Source organism: Girardinichthys multiradiatus, chromosome 3 (genome assembly GCF_021462225.1).
Source record: "Girardinichthys multiradiatus isolate DD_20200921_A chromosome 3, DD_fGirMul_XY1, whole genome shotgun sequence".
Classification (NCBI taxonomy): Eukaryota; Metazoa; Chordata; class Actinopteri; order Cyprinodontiformes; family Goodeidae; genus Girardinichthys; species Girardinichthys multiradiatus.
The window spans coordinates 41,644,391-41,661,001 of NC_061796.1; the positions used below are offsets into that span (position 1 = coordinate 41,644,391).

General features: G+C 39.9%; 1 protein-coding gene across 10 annotated transcripts in view; it reads left to right on the forward strand.

The window, feature by feature from the left end:
- The window catches only part of cspg5a (chondroitin sulfate proteoglycan 5a), an 81,468-nt gene that overhangs the window by 25,068 nt on the left and 39,789 nt on the right, over positions 1-16,611 (forward strand). For all 10 annotated transcript variants that reach the window (XM_047360585.1, XM_047360578.1, XM_047360579.1 and 7 more), the window contains exon 2: positions 2,937-3,879. In XM_047360585.1, the coding sequence (XP_047216541.1) occupies positions 2,937-3,879 (943 nt within the window). The remainder of the gene's footprint in view (positions 1-2,936; positions 3,880-16,611) is intronic.

A 16,611-nucleotide genomic window follows, 5' to 3' on the forward strand; every position in this document is an offset into this window, starting at 1 on the left:
CTTTGCTGTACTTATGGGGTAAGAACGCTGTCAAAAACAATGTGTATGTAAAGACTGAAATGTGTGCATATTAAGTCAGACTAAGTCTATGCTCCACTAACCAGCCTGAGATCACGTGATGCCAAGTTGCTGATGTAAATTCATATTCTCAAAAAAAAGAAATCGTATTCACAAACGGTTATAGCATATCGTATTCATAAAGAATAAACCACAACTGTAAACTTGAACTTTGTGTTTGTAATTTCTTGAAGCTGTAACATTTTATTTTGTATTCTTATAGAGAAAATATACAATACCTCTTTTGGATTTTACTTATGCACAACTATTGACTAATATGCACACGCTTCCATCTTTACATACACATTGTTTTTGACAGCGTTATTACCCCATATGTACTCCATTCAGAGCTCCTGTTATCTGGTGAAATTCCTCTTCTCTCACTCTTGCCTACTTGCATTCTGAGTGAACTGCAGTAATGTTTGGACCTGCTGTAGAGAATAAGTTTCCTTTTCAAATATCTTTTTACATCTTATATCTTTGCTGTCTCGCATTGTCTGACTTCATTGAAAACTCCACTGATAATAGAAATAAGTAACTTTGACTTTTCCAAAGTAACAGCATTCACAGTAGAAATTGTTGGTAGTTCTTACATATGATACCTTCACTTAAGAGAAAAACTATGCAATTTTTACATTTTTAACCAGCCCTCTACTGCTCAGGGACAATCAAACGGAAAATCGGACAATTGCTGATTTCTCAATGCATTTCTAATTAGTGGTATGAAGATACTATCGATGTGTTGGACTATAGTGTTATTTTAATTTGGCAAACCTTCACATCAAGGCAGGATCTATTTCTAAAAAAGGCTGTCGTTATTTCAGCTGAATGGTTCCATGCTTTGTTCTCTCCCACAGTTTTACCTCCCACAGCTTTAAAGGCATAGAGTGTGGGTGCTTTACTGGTCCGAACCCAGCCCAGCTCTCTCTGCTATAAAAATACACTGCTCAAACAACTAAAGGGAACACTCAAATAACACATCCTAGATCTCATTAATACTTTGTTCTGTACAAAGTTGAATGTGCTGACAACAAAATCACACAAAAATCCTCAAAGGAAATTAAATTTATTAACCAATGGAGGCCTGGATTTGGAGTCACAAACAAAATTAAAGAGGAATAGTGACACTACAGGCTGATCCAACTTTGATGTAATGTCCTTAAAACAAGTCAAAATGAGGCTCAGTATTGTGTGTGGCCTCCACGTGTCTGTATGACCTCCCTACAATACCTGGGCATGCTCCTGATGAGACGGCTGATGGTCTCCTGAGGGATCTCCTCCCAGACCTGGACTAAAGCGTCCCCCAACTCCTGGACAGTCTGTGGTGCAACGTGACGTTGGTGGATAGAGCAAGACAAGATGTCCCAGATGTGCTCAATCTGATTCAGGTCTGGGGAACGGGCAGGCCAGTCCATAGCTTAAATGTCTTCATCTTGCAGGAACCAACCACATGAGGTCTAGCATTGTCCTGCATTAGGAGGAACCCAGGGCCAACCACACCAGCACATGGTCTCACAAGGGGTCTGAGGATCTCATCTCGGTACCTAATGGCAGTCAGGCTACCTCTGGTGAGGGCCATGTTGCCGTCCAAAGAAATGCCACCCCACACCATTACTGACCCACTGCCAAACCTGTCATGCTGAAGGATGTTGTGGGCAGCAGATCGCTCTCCACGGTGTCTCCAGACTCTGTCACGTCTGTCACATGTGCTCAGTGTGAACCTGCTTTCATCTGTGAAGAGCACAGGACGCCAGTGGCGAATTTGCCAATCCTGGTGTTCTCTGGCAAATGCCAAGCGTCCTGCATGGTGTTGGGCTGTGAGCACAACCCCCATTTGTGCCCTCAGACCATCCTCATGGAGTTGGTTTCTAACCGTTTGTGCAAACAGATGCACATCTGTGGCCTGCTGGAGGTCATTTTGCAGGGCTCTGTCAGTGCTCCTCCAGTTCCTCCTTGCACAAAGGTGGAGGTAGCGGCCCAGCTGCTGGGTTGTTGCCCTCCTACGGCCTCCTCCACGTCTCCTGGTGTACTGGCCTGTCTCCTGGTAGCGCCTCCAGGTTCTGGACACTACACTGACAGACACAGCAAACCTTCTTGCCACAGCTGGCATTGATGTGCCATCCTGGATGAGCTGCACTACCTGAGCCACTTGTGTGGGTTGTAGAGTCCGTCTCATGCTACCACGAGTGTGAAAGCACCACCAACATTCAAAAGTGACCAAAACATCAGCCAGAAAGCATAGGTACTGAGAAGTGGTCTGTGGTCCCCATCTGCAGAACTTGAGTGTGTCTTGCTAATCGCCAAAGATTTCCCCCTGTTGTCTATTCCATTTGCACAACAGCATGTGAAATTGATTGTCAATCAGTGTTGCTTCCTAAGTGGACAGTTTGATTTCACAGAAGTTTGATTTACTTGGAGTTATATTATGTTGTTTAAGTGTTCCCTTTATTTTTTTGAGCAGTGTATATTAAGCATCCTTATGAAAAGCAGACAAAACTCCCAACCACATGTTGAGTCAGGCAAGAACAGAATCAAATTTCTCTCCGAAACTGCAACAATGTGTCTTTATTTCCCACATGATTAAACAGAGTAATTGAAGGTAAAGTACATGTAACCTTGCCATGCTTCTATTGTTTTGTTTTTTTAACCATGTTGCTGACATTAAGTACTTCACTGCATGTTCTTCATAAAGCAGTAATTGATACTTTTGTTAGAATAAATTCAAACAAGTAAATCAGTATGAATTATGTTGCATTTAGAAATCTTTACAAATCTTCTTCTTATTTTGCCTAATTTAGTACCAAATTTTGATGATGTTTACTTGTTTCACTAAATTCATAAAAATGTATTTATACTAAAAGACTTTTTTCTCTTTGCAGGGACTGTTCTTAAGATAATTGCTACTGAGCCAGACAATAAAGTCAATATCACTTCTCCACTCATCGAGGAGGAAGGCCCCGTAAACGTTAATGATGTCATCGCAACAGTAACTGGGATGAGCACCTCTGCCACTTCTGCTCCGATCAGCCCTGTGACACCGAGGGCTGGTCGTATCCCTCGAGGCGGCAAGGAGGACGACGACAGCAGCGGCATGTTTGCTGATCCTGTGGTTCCCACGGTGGAGAAAATGACCTTGGCAGCAACGCCCCATATCATCCCTGATTCGGCTGAGACAGACCTTCTGTTGCCTAGCAACCCCCGCAGACAGGACGTTTTGGAAGGAGAGGAAGAGGGAGATGAAGAGGTGCAGCGTTTGCCACACACTGACCCACCTTGGATCCATGTCAAGGAAACTGCCATGTTTGACCTGGACCACCTTACGACCACTACTGCCCTGCCAGCTGCTGCCACCAACCCTTCCAACCCGGACGTCCTTCACGTGGATTTCTTTGATCCGTCCTCTCGTGGGCGTAACCTAGACCTAGCCCCACCATCTCCGTCATCTCTGGCCCACGAGCTGCAAGGTGGTGATGCAACTTCCTGGGCAATGCCAGAAAACTACGACTACCTTACACCCTATGAAGACGGCATGACTCCCACCGTTGACAAGTACAGCTACAGCACTACAAGCAATGCTTACGAGAGTGACGAAGACCTTAGAGAGGCTGTGGGGTCTCCTGCTCGTTCCAGGCCCCGGGTCCCAGGGTCTGGATCCTTCAACCCTGGTGGTCCGGATCCTGGTGCGGTACCTGATGTCTCACCTAACGGGTGTCAACTGGGCTCCCAGAGGATCAATGGAAGCTGCCGCTCTGTCTGTCTGTCCAACTATTGCCTCAACGGAGGGCGGTGCTACCAGCTGACTGATGAGGAGATTTTCTGCAGGTAAGACAAAACAGAAATTGTTTCCTAAACACAAGCACAAAATGTTAAAAACTCACTTTGTCTCATCAGTTCCAGCTACTTTAAAATGCCTCTAGAAGTTATTCCAAAAATGGAATAACTGTTTGCTAATTCCACAAAATAAATTAAATTATTCAATAATTTTCACAGTTTTATTTAGTTTTAGATTATACACATAGAACTAATATGCAGACTTCAAGTGAACAGTAAATGGATGTTATTTTTATATTTGACATGTCTATGAACAGTTCTGTCCCATTACTGTAGGGTCTAAAAACTGCTGGAGTTGCTGTCCAGAATATGCATTTAATATAAGGACAGTCATCTTTTGTTAGCATTAGAAATTGATCAGGTTTATTGCTGCAGATCACCATTGAGTCTGTCCCTAGATTGTACCAAACCTTCTCTGGCATCATTGTTAAGATGCGTGTTAATTTGTATGTTTATATGATGCATTCCTGTTACTCTTTTTGGTATCGTTCTACACTCCATCAAAAGAAAATAAATAAAACTTATTGATGTAGTTGATGTAGTTTAGAAGGTCAGGAAAATCAAAACAACCACTCCTCAGACTATTACGGACTAGAAAATAAAAATATATATCATCAGTCAGTCATTTTCTACTGCTTACTCCATAGTGGGTCGTGGGGGAGCTGGTGCCTATCTCCAGCAGTCTATGGGCTGGAGGCAGGGTACACCCTGGACAGGTCGCCAGTCCATCACAGGGCAACACACAAACAACCACGCACACACTCATTCATACACCTAAGGGCAATTTAGAGACCAATTAACCTAACAGGCATGTCTTTGGACTGTGGGAGGAAGCCGGAGTACCTGGTGAGAACCCTTGCATGCACGGGGAGAACATGCAAACTCCATGCAGAAAGACCCCTGGCTGGGAATTGAACCTAGGACCTTCTTGCTGCAAGGCAACAGTGCTACCAACCGCACCACCGTGCAGCCCAAAATATATAAAAATATATATATTTTACTATAAACCTCTTGCCTTAGGATAATAATGGGTAAAAATGTTGTAAAAAACAGAGCCCAGTATAACCTTAAAGTATCCAGTTATCCATGTGGAATATATTTGTGTTTAATGTAGAACATGTACATTTAATCACAGAGGATACTGATGCGCCCTATCAGATCAAAAGATGATTTAGCACGCAATCCACATAATCAAATGCATGAAACAACCAATCATCGAAGGAAGACCTCCAATTAGCAAGCGGCTGCAAAGATTGGTATGCAGATTTATGCACAATGGCAAACAGCTTCCTGTCTAAAACCGATACTTTAGATATTAATTTGTTCACCCTGCCTACAATTCTCATACCAACTCAAAAACCTCTCTCACATCCCTGTCTGATAAAAAAAATGTAACAGAGACAAATGTCACCCAGAGAGGTCGCATTGACCAGCAATGAAGGAACAAAGATGGATTTATGGTCTCAGGGAACCTCAACTTAGAGGACAACAGGACTTAGAGCTTTCATCCCTTGTTGTATTCATGACTCCGATCCTAGCTGCCCTTTTAACCCCAAGCCCTGTATGTCAGGACACAGCATTTCTATCTTATGCTAAATTGTTTTATCATTATGTAATTATAATAAGAGTTGTTGCCACTCAGTCTACTTTGAAACTAGGGGTACACAATATTAAAACACGAAATCAACATATTATTGTTAAATATTGTGGTGACAATATCAGTTACTGTAAACCCGCATTTTCCTGACTTCACTTTTTCTTTTCCATCTTGATGATTTCCCTACTTCTCTCCTTAAGCCTTATGATCTTGGTCACTTCAAGGTGTGTGCTTAAAAGTACATCCAGTTGGTCAAAAATATTATCACCAAGCAGAGTTTGAATGCATTTGAATGCGTGGCACCTGAAATGTTATCATCTACCAAATGTATTTGTTTTATTTTACCTTTTTTAACTTGAAACAACTGAGAACTGGTACTCATTACAATGCAAGAGGCAACAGTAGAGCAATTAGAACAAGCATAATAGTACTAGCTGTAAAAGGCACCAGTGACAAAATGCATTCCAGATGAAATCCGGTTTATGGAAAGGGTTTTTGAAGGGAATTCCTGTAGATAATTTGACCATGATCTAGAACAGGGAGGATTGCGTCAAAGTAGACCTTTCCCATTTAGATATTCCACATGTTTACATTGTGATGACAACTGTGATTTGTCATGCTGTGCAGCTCTATACAAAACATAGTGAAGTTGCCATTAAGTCTTTGCCACAATAAAGCAGCAGCACTCATAATAGTAATGGTTGTGCAGTACAACATCTGCTGTATAGTTAGGCTAGTGAGTGACCCTGACAATTAGGAAATCCCTCTGGTTTTCGTCTTATGGTCAACTTGCAACTAGAAAGTCCTCAATTTTGGTGTGATGTTGTTCCTAGATCAGAGTTCCAACTTCTGAGGTTTGAATGCAGCAGTGATGATGATTGAAAACAAAGTCCTTATGATCTACTTTTCAGTCTCAACTTCAGACTCAATTTGCTTTCCATTGTCTAAAAACAGACAAATCTGAATAAAAAGCAGGTTTATTGAGAATTTTTAGTTTATGTGAGAAAGGAAACCAGGAAAATAACTAAAAAGATGTAAATAAGCATTCAGCTGGTGGTTCTGGTATCTATTCTGTATAAAATTCATGATGTATTCGACATGTGTTAAACAAGACTAGCTTCCAGTTTACTTCTCATCAGAGTTGTTTATGATTTCCTATTTTGACCTTGACTTTGGCTTCCAGGAAGAGGTCGGTCTAAAACTCACATGAACAGGACAGAAAACAACCTATAGTTTGACCAGTATACTTTCTTCCATATTCATGGATGTATTGACAGCTGCAGTTTCACTGTCATAAGCTGATGTGGCCTTAAACACACGTGGTATAATCTACAAGCTTCTTCTTGACATTATTATTTTTATTCTACAGATACCAGATAAATAAATAGTTTCACAAACTCCAGCACAAAGATAAACACTGGATCCAACACGGTTACATTCACTATTGTATTAATCCTAGTGTTTAAAATGAAATACTGGGATTCATGTCTGTTTAATCACTGTGATCCAGATATTCTGGGCATATTTTGGGCTGCGGTCAGCAGATAGTAGCAGTGATGAGCCTCCTGAGAGCATGCCTGAGAGGCATTTCACTTCTGGGCAAGAGCAAGATATGGGTCAATGGAGTGCTGGCACAGATGAGAACCAATATGATCCTCTGTGGATAAAGCCATGAGTTCGTGTAGGTTTACACATGACTTGGGTTTGTTTGTGAAACACTGATTTGATTTATTTCAAATTTTCATTTTGTTTTGTTTGTGTGTGCTTGTGTTTGCTGGCACTTGCAGCTTAACTTAATCTCCTTCGTTAGCATGAGATAAATGTTTGAAATGCTGTTTACTGACCTGACAGCAGCTCAGGTCAGTAAACAGTACAGTGAGAAACATGTACATTGTCCTCTACACTTATATAATAACAAAATATCCACAAACTCGTGCTGTTTTCTCAAATACGGCTTTGAATTTTTGCTGCAGACGTACCAAAAAAAAGCTGAAGAATGAATATTTATAAAAACACAAAGGCAAGAGGGGTCATGCTTTGAGCTGTGCTGTAAAATAATGCCTTCTATGGTGTCTCCAAGTTATATACACAGGATAGTGAAGTTGGTTTGTTGTAAGAGTGCATTGTGTCCAGTAGAATAGGAATTTGCAATAAAAAAATAGACAAAGAAAATAGACAATGCAGCAGAAATTAAGTATCAGTGTAGTTTGATTTAAGATTTACATAGCCTGAAATATAAAATAAGAGGATAAATTAGGGCTGCGCAATATGGTATGAATATATCATCATCACGGTATCAGGGTAAGCAATATTTATTTACCAAAATATTCCGAGCATTGTGACTTAACACTTTCATGGACATATTCAACCTGTTGAATGGAGTCTCACTGATTAAAGCTGTGAGAGGTACATCATGGTGGAATCTGGCTCTTCAGCTGATCTGTCACACAAACATAATACATTTTTCCTAGTGGTTGCAAAATAAATTATCCCATCATGGGCAAGGAGGAAAATTTGAGAATCTCCAAAGCTCACTGAAAACTGCAGCCTTACCAATAAATGTGGGGGATGTAGTATTCATAAGATAGATGGAAACAAATTCATTTTTTACATCTATAAACACAGTTCAAGCTGATATACACTGATAGTTTGCCTGTTTATTTGGATAATAAATACTTTCTGGACATTTTTACAAAATGTATATAACAATGGCATATTGCTATATGACACAGAGGCTTGTTTCTCTTACCCACTTTTCAAAATGAGAAAAACAAGAAAACATTCCATTATATAAAGGCACATCTGTTTTGATTTTCTAAAGTAAGAAAATGGCTATGATAAAACATTATGCTTACCTAAACTTTCCCATATCCACAGATATAACATAATAATGAATATGTGTAAAATAACCAATCTATAATAGCTATCCTAAACTTTTTATGAGTTCTTGGATATCTATTCTGCTTAAAATCTCCCCTTGTTAGGCCAGATAGCCTTTGCAAAATGCTATCTTTCCACATCCCACTGAGAATTAGGTTACCCCTAGCCCTTGGCATGAATGTTCAAAACCTAGAGGGTAAAGGCTAACTAGTAGGGGTAATGGGTGAATCTGGATTCACCCTGACAGTCACCATTTTCTGTCAAGTGATGCATGATATACTGCTGCCCTAGAAGCAAGCCTCGACAAGGAGAAATTCTACATTACATAATTTTGATTCACTCGACATTTTCTACACTTCACCCTCATGTAATAAAATCTGCAACAATTTGCTGTTGGATCTTACATCTGCATTTGACACCATTGAACATAAGATCCTTATTTCTAGGCTGGAGCAGTGAGTTGGTATCACAGAGTCAGCCCTCAAATGGTTCAGATCCTAACATCAAAGGTTTTATTTGCTCATCAAAGAGTCTTCGGTGGGGGGTTCCACAAGGTTATATTCTTGGACCTCTTCTTTTTACCTGCTGACTCTTGGTGCTATATTTCATTACCATGGTATCCTTTTTCATTTTTATACCGATAACTGTCAAATTTACTTCCTTTCGAAGTGCACTGATACATGCACCATTCAACCTTTCCTTAACTGCTAGGAAATGGAGGACTTTAAATTTCTTAAATTTAATCGAGAAGAACAGTAAAGTTGTGCTGCATCAGTCTGTCCTTCCTGGCCTCATTTGAGAAACAGATTGTCACTAATCTGGAAGGGAAAATGGACCCTACGGTATGGAACCAGTCAGACCTTTATTACACGTTTGCAACTTCTACAAAATGCAGCAACCTGATTTTTCAGTTGTACAGGAAAAAGATAGCACATTTCTCCAGTTTTGGCATCCCTTCACTGACTCCCGGTTCACTTTCAAATACATTAAAAAACTTTCTGTACGGTTTTAAATGTCTTAACAGTTCTGGCCCCTCTTATTGCTGTGATTTGCAGCAATCATATGTCCCTCTGCGCTCTCTTAAATCAGTAGATTAGATGCCTTATCTATTCCATCCGCACGATACAAACTCAAAGGTGACAGAGCCTGTTGCAGGCCCAAAAAAGTGGAAAAATACTTTTATTCCCTGACTTTTTACCCAGTGTGAGCTGTTTTTAACCTCTTTGTGTCTTTAATATTTTAGTCATTGTGTTTATCTTTTCTTACTTCTGCTAAAATCTGTTTTTTCCTTCCTGTGCTTGTTTGTTTTATTGTACAGCACTTTGGTTGGCCTTGTTGCTGTTTTAATGTGCTTTATAATACATATAATAATAAAGTGGTATGGTGCGGCATAATATGGTATAACTTTTAATAGATTAATTACAAGAGGTTTCACTTTTTTGGTGGGAGGCCTAAAAATATATCAGTTGATTTCAGATAGAGAAGGACATGTGGTGGGAAAATTATTTTTTTATTTAAAAGCCTGGAAACATTTCGTATAAAGTAACATGTAGGACTGCAACGATTATTTTGCTAATTGATTCATCTGTTTACTATTTCTTCTATTAACCAATTATTTTTTGTACAGCTTTGGTTTAATTACTGCTCTTAGTGGGTTGTTTTTTGAGCAAATGTTTTAGAGTCTGTATACTCCAGTTACAAATTATCCAAATACTAAATTAGTTCTAAATATAATTTCAATAGTTAATCCAATTAATTGTTTCAGCCCTAGTAACAGGTAATTTATCTCCATTTCATGTAAATGAGTAGAATAAAATAAAAGGACATTGAAGTTGTCTTATCCAGAGGATATAAATGATGTAGCATATTCCTTCAGATGTAAGACACCAAATAGTACCAAATATAGGAGCAGCACCTGACCAACCCAAGAGATCAGAGCAATTCCCCAATAACCAACTGTTGCACTTGCCGATGGGTGGATCTTAACTCTCATATACATCACTGCATCAGGATATAGACTTTGCAGCAGACTCACTGCTTTATCATCTGCGTAATGTTAGTTCCCAACACTAATAGTAAATCCAGCTGGATTCCAGTTGTTGCTTTATTAAAAACAAAAACAAGGCAGTATTCTACTTGCAGGGTGCATGCGTGTGGATAACTGCAGCTATAAATAATCCATCCTGTTATCCAAACATCGGCAGGAAAACAAAGGCTTGTAGTTGTTTCCTGCTTGCCAGTTCTACGTTGCTGCCTATTCTCCATCTCTAAGCACACCGTATTGCGTGCATCTTCAATCAGTTAAGTCTGTCACCTTGTTACAGTTTGAGCAGATTCTCAGGCAATGTTTCCTTCATAAGGAAGCCCTCTGTTATGTTGTACAGTTAATGGAAAAGTTATCCTCATCTCCAATGAATCGAGTGCATGAAGCTAAAAATAAACATAGTTTCCCAGGAGCAAGAGAGGCTTCTGTGAATGTGAAAGCAACTAATCAAAACTCTTTAAAGATAAAATTACCAGCCTGTAAATGGGCATTATTTAGAGTTGCAAACTGTAAACTGTGTGTTGTAACAGTAATTTTCTTTTCCCCAAAAAATCACACCATGGTAAACTTTACTCAGAGCATGATGAACATTTACCTTTTAGATCATTTTCATTTTTGGACTATTTTCACAGTATTCATCTTGCAGCATTTTAGGTCTAAACATCAGTAAGTTTAGAAAGCTAAACTGCAACTCGATCTTCCCCTTTAAAGTATCTGTGGCATCTCCGGTGCTGGCTCCTTTGTCCCTCTGACAGACGCGATCTGCCCATGTTATAAACCACTTCCACCTCAGGCGCTGCAGAACTCAGGACCATATTCGGAGAAAGAGATGAGAAAACAGAGGGAAGGGATGACAGAGTGTGTGGCATGGAAAGAAATAGAGAGACAGAGAAAGTGTTTGTATTGTATTCATGACAGAAAAATCTCATGAGGTTGAGTACTTGTTTTTTTATTTCTATGTATTGAGCAGTTTTGTAATATGTCTTGCATTTTCCAGCAATGAGATTCCCTCTTAGGTTCTAGCTTCTAACACTTGTTGTTCACCAGTACACCTGTCCACACTCAGTTTGAGTATAAACACAGATTTTTGCATCCTAACAGCCTCCTTCATACCTTCAGTAGGGTCCTTTTGGACACCATAATCTGTCAGAAAGACAGATGTAGGAAGGTAAAGAAACCAAGGTGGACAAAAAGAGACTGGTGGTTTAAGCATTAGAAAAAAACTACTGAAACAGAAAGAGAGATTGGAGGAGAAACTGAGTGAGAGAATGAGTCAGAACCCCGTAATGCTTGCCAGCATGGAAACGACTAAGGCGAGCCAGGTTGAATTTATTGGTGCGTGTGTGTGTGTGTGTCTTGCAGCTTGATTTAATTAAGAGACGCTTTGAGCAGCAACAGCCGTTTCTATCCCTTTTGGAGTTCATGCATGCTTAATGAGAACACATTCAGAATTACAGGTGTATTAGAGATCAATTTTACATCAAAGTATCAGGAGGTGGAGCCAGGCCAGAGGTCATACACAGGGGAGATATACGGCTGCTGAGAAGGCCAAACCTGACACACACAAACTTACATGCAAAGGGACCATTTGTTTTTGCCAAGAGAAATCTTGTGGACTTACATCATCCCTGACAACACACAAAAACATTTGCACAAATTAACATTTGGCTTTGTGGGCCTCTCTGCAGGTTATCTGAGTTTTGACTCTGAAGTTCACAGCTGGGATTGTAAACCTGTTTGCGTGTGAAAACAGATTTTCACAGCTTTTTATACAACTTTGCATTGATATGCTCTAATGAGGTCAGTTCTCTGTTTTTGCTTTTTGTCAGGTTTAAATATCTCTGACTGCTCCATGCTCTTATTTTGAAATTCAATTCAATTTAGTTTATTTATATAGCGCCAATTCACAAGGCACTTCACAAAAGTCAGGTACATACATTCCAATAAATCGTAACCATTGAACAGTGCAGTCAGATTCAGTTATTTATTCAAATTGGATAAAAAGTTTTTCTATCTAAGGAAACAGAGCAGATTGCATCGAGTCAGAGACTTGCAGCATTCACTCCTCCTGGATGGGCATGTAGCGACAGAGGACAGTCACTGGCATTGACTTTGCAGCAATCCCTCATACTGAGCATGCATGTAGCGACAGTGGAGAGGAAAAACTCCCTTTTAACAGGAAGAAACATCCAGCAGAACCAGGCTCAGTATGAGCGGCCATCTGCCACGACCGACTGGGGGTTCCTTTCTATGGGAAGGAAAAGTAAATGTTACTGGATGTAGCTCTTTAGTCATTTCACCTACAAAGAAAGAAAGAAAGAAAGAAAGAAAGAAAGAAAGAACAGATAAACTCTGAGCCAGTTTTCAAGGTTAGAGTCTGAAAGAGAGCACATAGAGTTAGTCACAGTAAAACCTCAGTCAATTTCCATGTCTAGGAGAGATAAAGGGTTAAACACTGAAAGACAGGGCCATGTGGATCATCGGTAGAGGGTGAGCATTAAGTTGTTGCCAGCAAAAGCTTGGACGATGCCCCTGTCCAGAAAGGTGTCACAGGTAGACACAGAGTCGGGCCAGTTGTAGCTTCTAGGAAGAGAAAAGAGGGAGAACATAAAGTTAAAAACTGAAATAACAGCAAATAATGCAGAATTAAAGAGTAGTGTGAGAATGTAGCGAAGAGGGAGAAAGTGGTCATTATGTCCTCCAGCAGCCTAAGCCTATAGCATAATAACTACAGAGATAGCTCAAGATAACCTAAGCCACTCTAACTATAAGCTTTACCAAAAAGGAAAGTTTTAAGTCTAGCCTTAAAAGTAGACAGGGTGTCTGCCTCACGGACTAAAACTGGGAGCTGGTTCCACAGGAGAGGAGCCTGATAACTAAAGGATCTGCCTCCCATTCTACTTCTAGAGACTCTAGGAACCACCAGTAAACCTGCAGTCTGAGAATGAAGTGCCCTGTTAGGAACATATGGAACAATCAGATCTCTGATGTATGATGGAGCTAAATCATTAAGGGCTTTATATGTGAGGAGGAGAATTTTAAATTATACTCTGGATTTAACAGGGAGCCAATGAAGGGAAGCTAAAGTAGGAGAAATATGATCTCTCTTTTTAATTTTCATCAGAACTCTTGCTGCAGCATTTTGAATCAGCTGAAGGCTTTTAACTGCATTTTGTGGACATCCTGATAGTAAAGAATTACAATAGTCCAGCCTTGAAGTAACAAATGCAAGGACTAGTTTTTCAGCATCACTCCTGGACAGGATATTTCTAATTTTGGCAATGTTCCGGAGATGAAAGAAGGAAATCCTAGAAACCTGTTTAATATGGGATTTAAATGAAATGTCCTGGTCAAAAATAACACCAAGGTTTTTTACTTTATTATCGGAGGTCAATTTAATGCCATCCAGGTTAAGTGATTGACTAAGCAGTTTCTTTTTTAAAGACTCCGGTCCAAAAACGACATCTTCTGTCTTGTCTGAATTTTGAAGCAGAAAATTTAAAGTTATCCAAGTTTTTATGTCTTCAAGACGTGCTTGTAGTCTATCTAACTGGTTGGGCTCATCAGGATTCATGGATAAGTAAAGCTGAGTATCATCAGCGTAACAGTGAAAATTTATCCTATGCTGCCTGATCATTTGACCTATTGGAAGCATCTATATATATATAGTAAAGAGAATTGACCCAAGTACTGAACCCTGTAGTACTCCACAATTAACCCTGGAGTTTAACGATGATTTATCATTTACATGAACAAACTAGAATCTGTCAGACAGATAAGATTTAAACCAGCCTACAGCATATTCCAGCCTTTCTAAGAGAATATTGTGATCGACTGTATCAAATGCAGCACTGAGATCTAACAGAACCAGTACAGACACAAGTCCATTATCTGAGGCCATAAGAATATCATTAGTGACTTTCAGCAGAGCTGTTTCAGTGCTATGATGAGCTCTGAAACCTGACTGAAACTCTTCAAACAAGTCATTGCTGTGTAAATGCTCACACATTTGATTAGCAACTATTTTCTCAAGAATTTTAGATAAGAATGGAAGATTGGATATAGGTCTGTAATTTTTCAAGTCATCTCGATCAAGCGAAGGTTTCTTAAGTGAAGGTTTGATTACAGCTAACTTAAAAGCCTGTGGTACATATCCATTTACTAAGGATAGGTTAATCATACCTAAAATGGGGCTGGTAATCAGAGGGAACACTTCCTTGAATAATTTGGTCGGGATTGGGTCTCACATACATGTACAAAAGACTGTAATTGACTTGTTTTCAGCCCTCTAGTTCAGTGTTTTCTATTAACGTTTCTTTTCATGTAGTTCTTATTTCTACCACTAGATGGCTATCAGACCACATTAATGCATGCACTGTAGTTCTGTGCATTACGTTGTTCTGAGACAATCAGCATGAAACGGATATTATTTAATCCAGTCTCTTAACTGTGTGCGTCCATTAAAAGTGAGTAATACTATTTATGCTCTACCCTTGTCTCTTAAAAGCCTTAAAGCTGTATTTGAGATAGTTTGAGATAGTTTTCTGTGTAGTTTGGGGAGCTAACTGCTAGCCGCTTTGCATAGGTAATTAAGCTCTGTTTAGTTCCATCTGATTCTGTTGGTGTTGTTGCTATCATTTTACATTTGAGTGACTTATTTGTGCTGTAAGTCTTTATCTATCATTAGACTATTATTGGCAGCTGTTATTATTCATGTACATTAATGTTGTACATTTTCATAGTTAGTTATTAGTTAATTCTTAATTTTATGAAAGACTTTAGTCACATGTTTATTCCCCTGTGTGGACAATTTTAGTTATCTTTGTTAAAGGAGTACTTTCAGACTAGTACTAAGAATTGCTTATTGGTTTATTTCTCCTTGTAGAAACCACACATACACTTACAAACTGCTGATACCTGTATGGAACAATGTTGATGCCTTATTAAAGACAACTCGAAGATTGGACCCGGATATTGTGTTATGTCATCTCAACTCGCCTGAACATATAAATTGCTGTCCTGACCCGACACCCTGAAGTGATTGCTACACCTCCTACTAATAAGTTACAGTCCTCTTTACAATTTTGGTCCTTCAAGCCGGATCAGCAACCACTACAGTCAATATGGCCAGGCCACATGAGAGAGATGCCAGAGATGTTGACCGGCCACAAAGGTTGAGGTATCTACCATCATATCTCCAGGATTATGAGGTCAGCTACACCTCAAGGCGTCACCCTCATGAGGAGGAGCAGACATCTTCATCTGAAGTACTCAGTTATCTTCGAAATATGAAAAAGGGAAATGACCAACTACGTAGAGAGGTCCAGCGTCTTACAGACATAATCCATCAATCTCCTGGACAGACCTCACAGTCTACGTCAAAGTCCAAGCTCAGAGATGAGGATAAATCTACTACACCAGCACCTACAAGCAAGCCGACGCCATCTAGTGGTCACATAGGCCCACGTCAGGCAGTAAGTGCCCCATCGGTGATCAGTGATGCTCCTCCATCTCCACAAAGCTGCCGACGTGACTCCATCGAGGATCTTGATCGCTGTTTGAAGCAAGTAGGATTAATCAGCAAAGATCAAATTTCTCCAGAAACATCTCGAAGCTCATCTCCCTACTCCCAAGCCAAACCTCTGGATTTTAATATTGACAATTGTCCAGAGCCAGAGTTGTCACATCACAGAAACAATAAAGCTCATGATAAATCAAGTGACAACAAACTGCCACATTTTAAAGCAGCTTTAAGTTCTGATGCCAAGTATTATCCCAAATATGAGGATGACTACGATTGCTATGATGAGCCCTATCACCATGATAGTAGATATCCTAGAAATAGCCTCTCATCATCTAAGTTGAGAGACTCATACCATTGTGATGGATATGGTTTGATGAAGCCCAACCGACCAAGTAGTCCAAGATCTCGCCATGACAGTCACTGCTATGGACGTGATAGGGAGCCATCTCCTGATTACAGAGGTCACCATGATGACTATTATGCACCGCACTATGGATGTGATAGAGTAAGAGGCAGATACCCAACTGACCGCCAATATCCTCCACGCCGTGATGTTTCTAATAGCAAATCCCTAGTTCTAGATTCTTACTGTGGTCCCAAACCTACTATCCCTTACTTTAAGTCCGAAGACCCACGTGAGTTCGCTAGACTGAAACTAGCCCTGGACAACTTACTTCC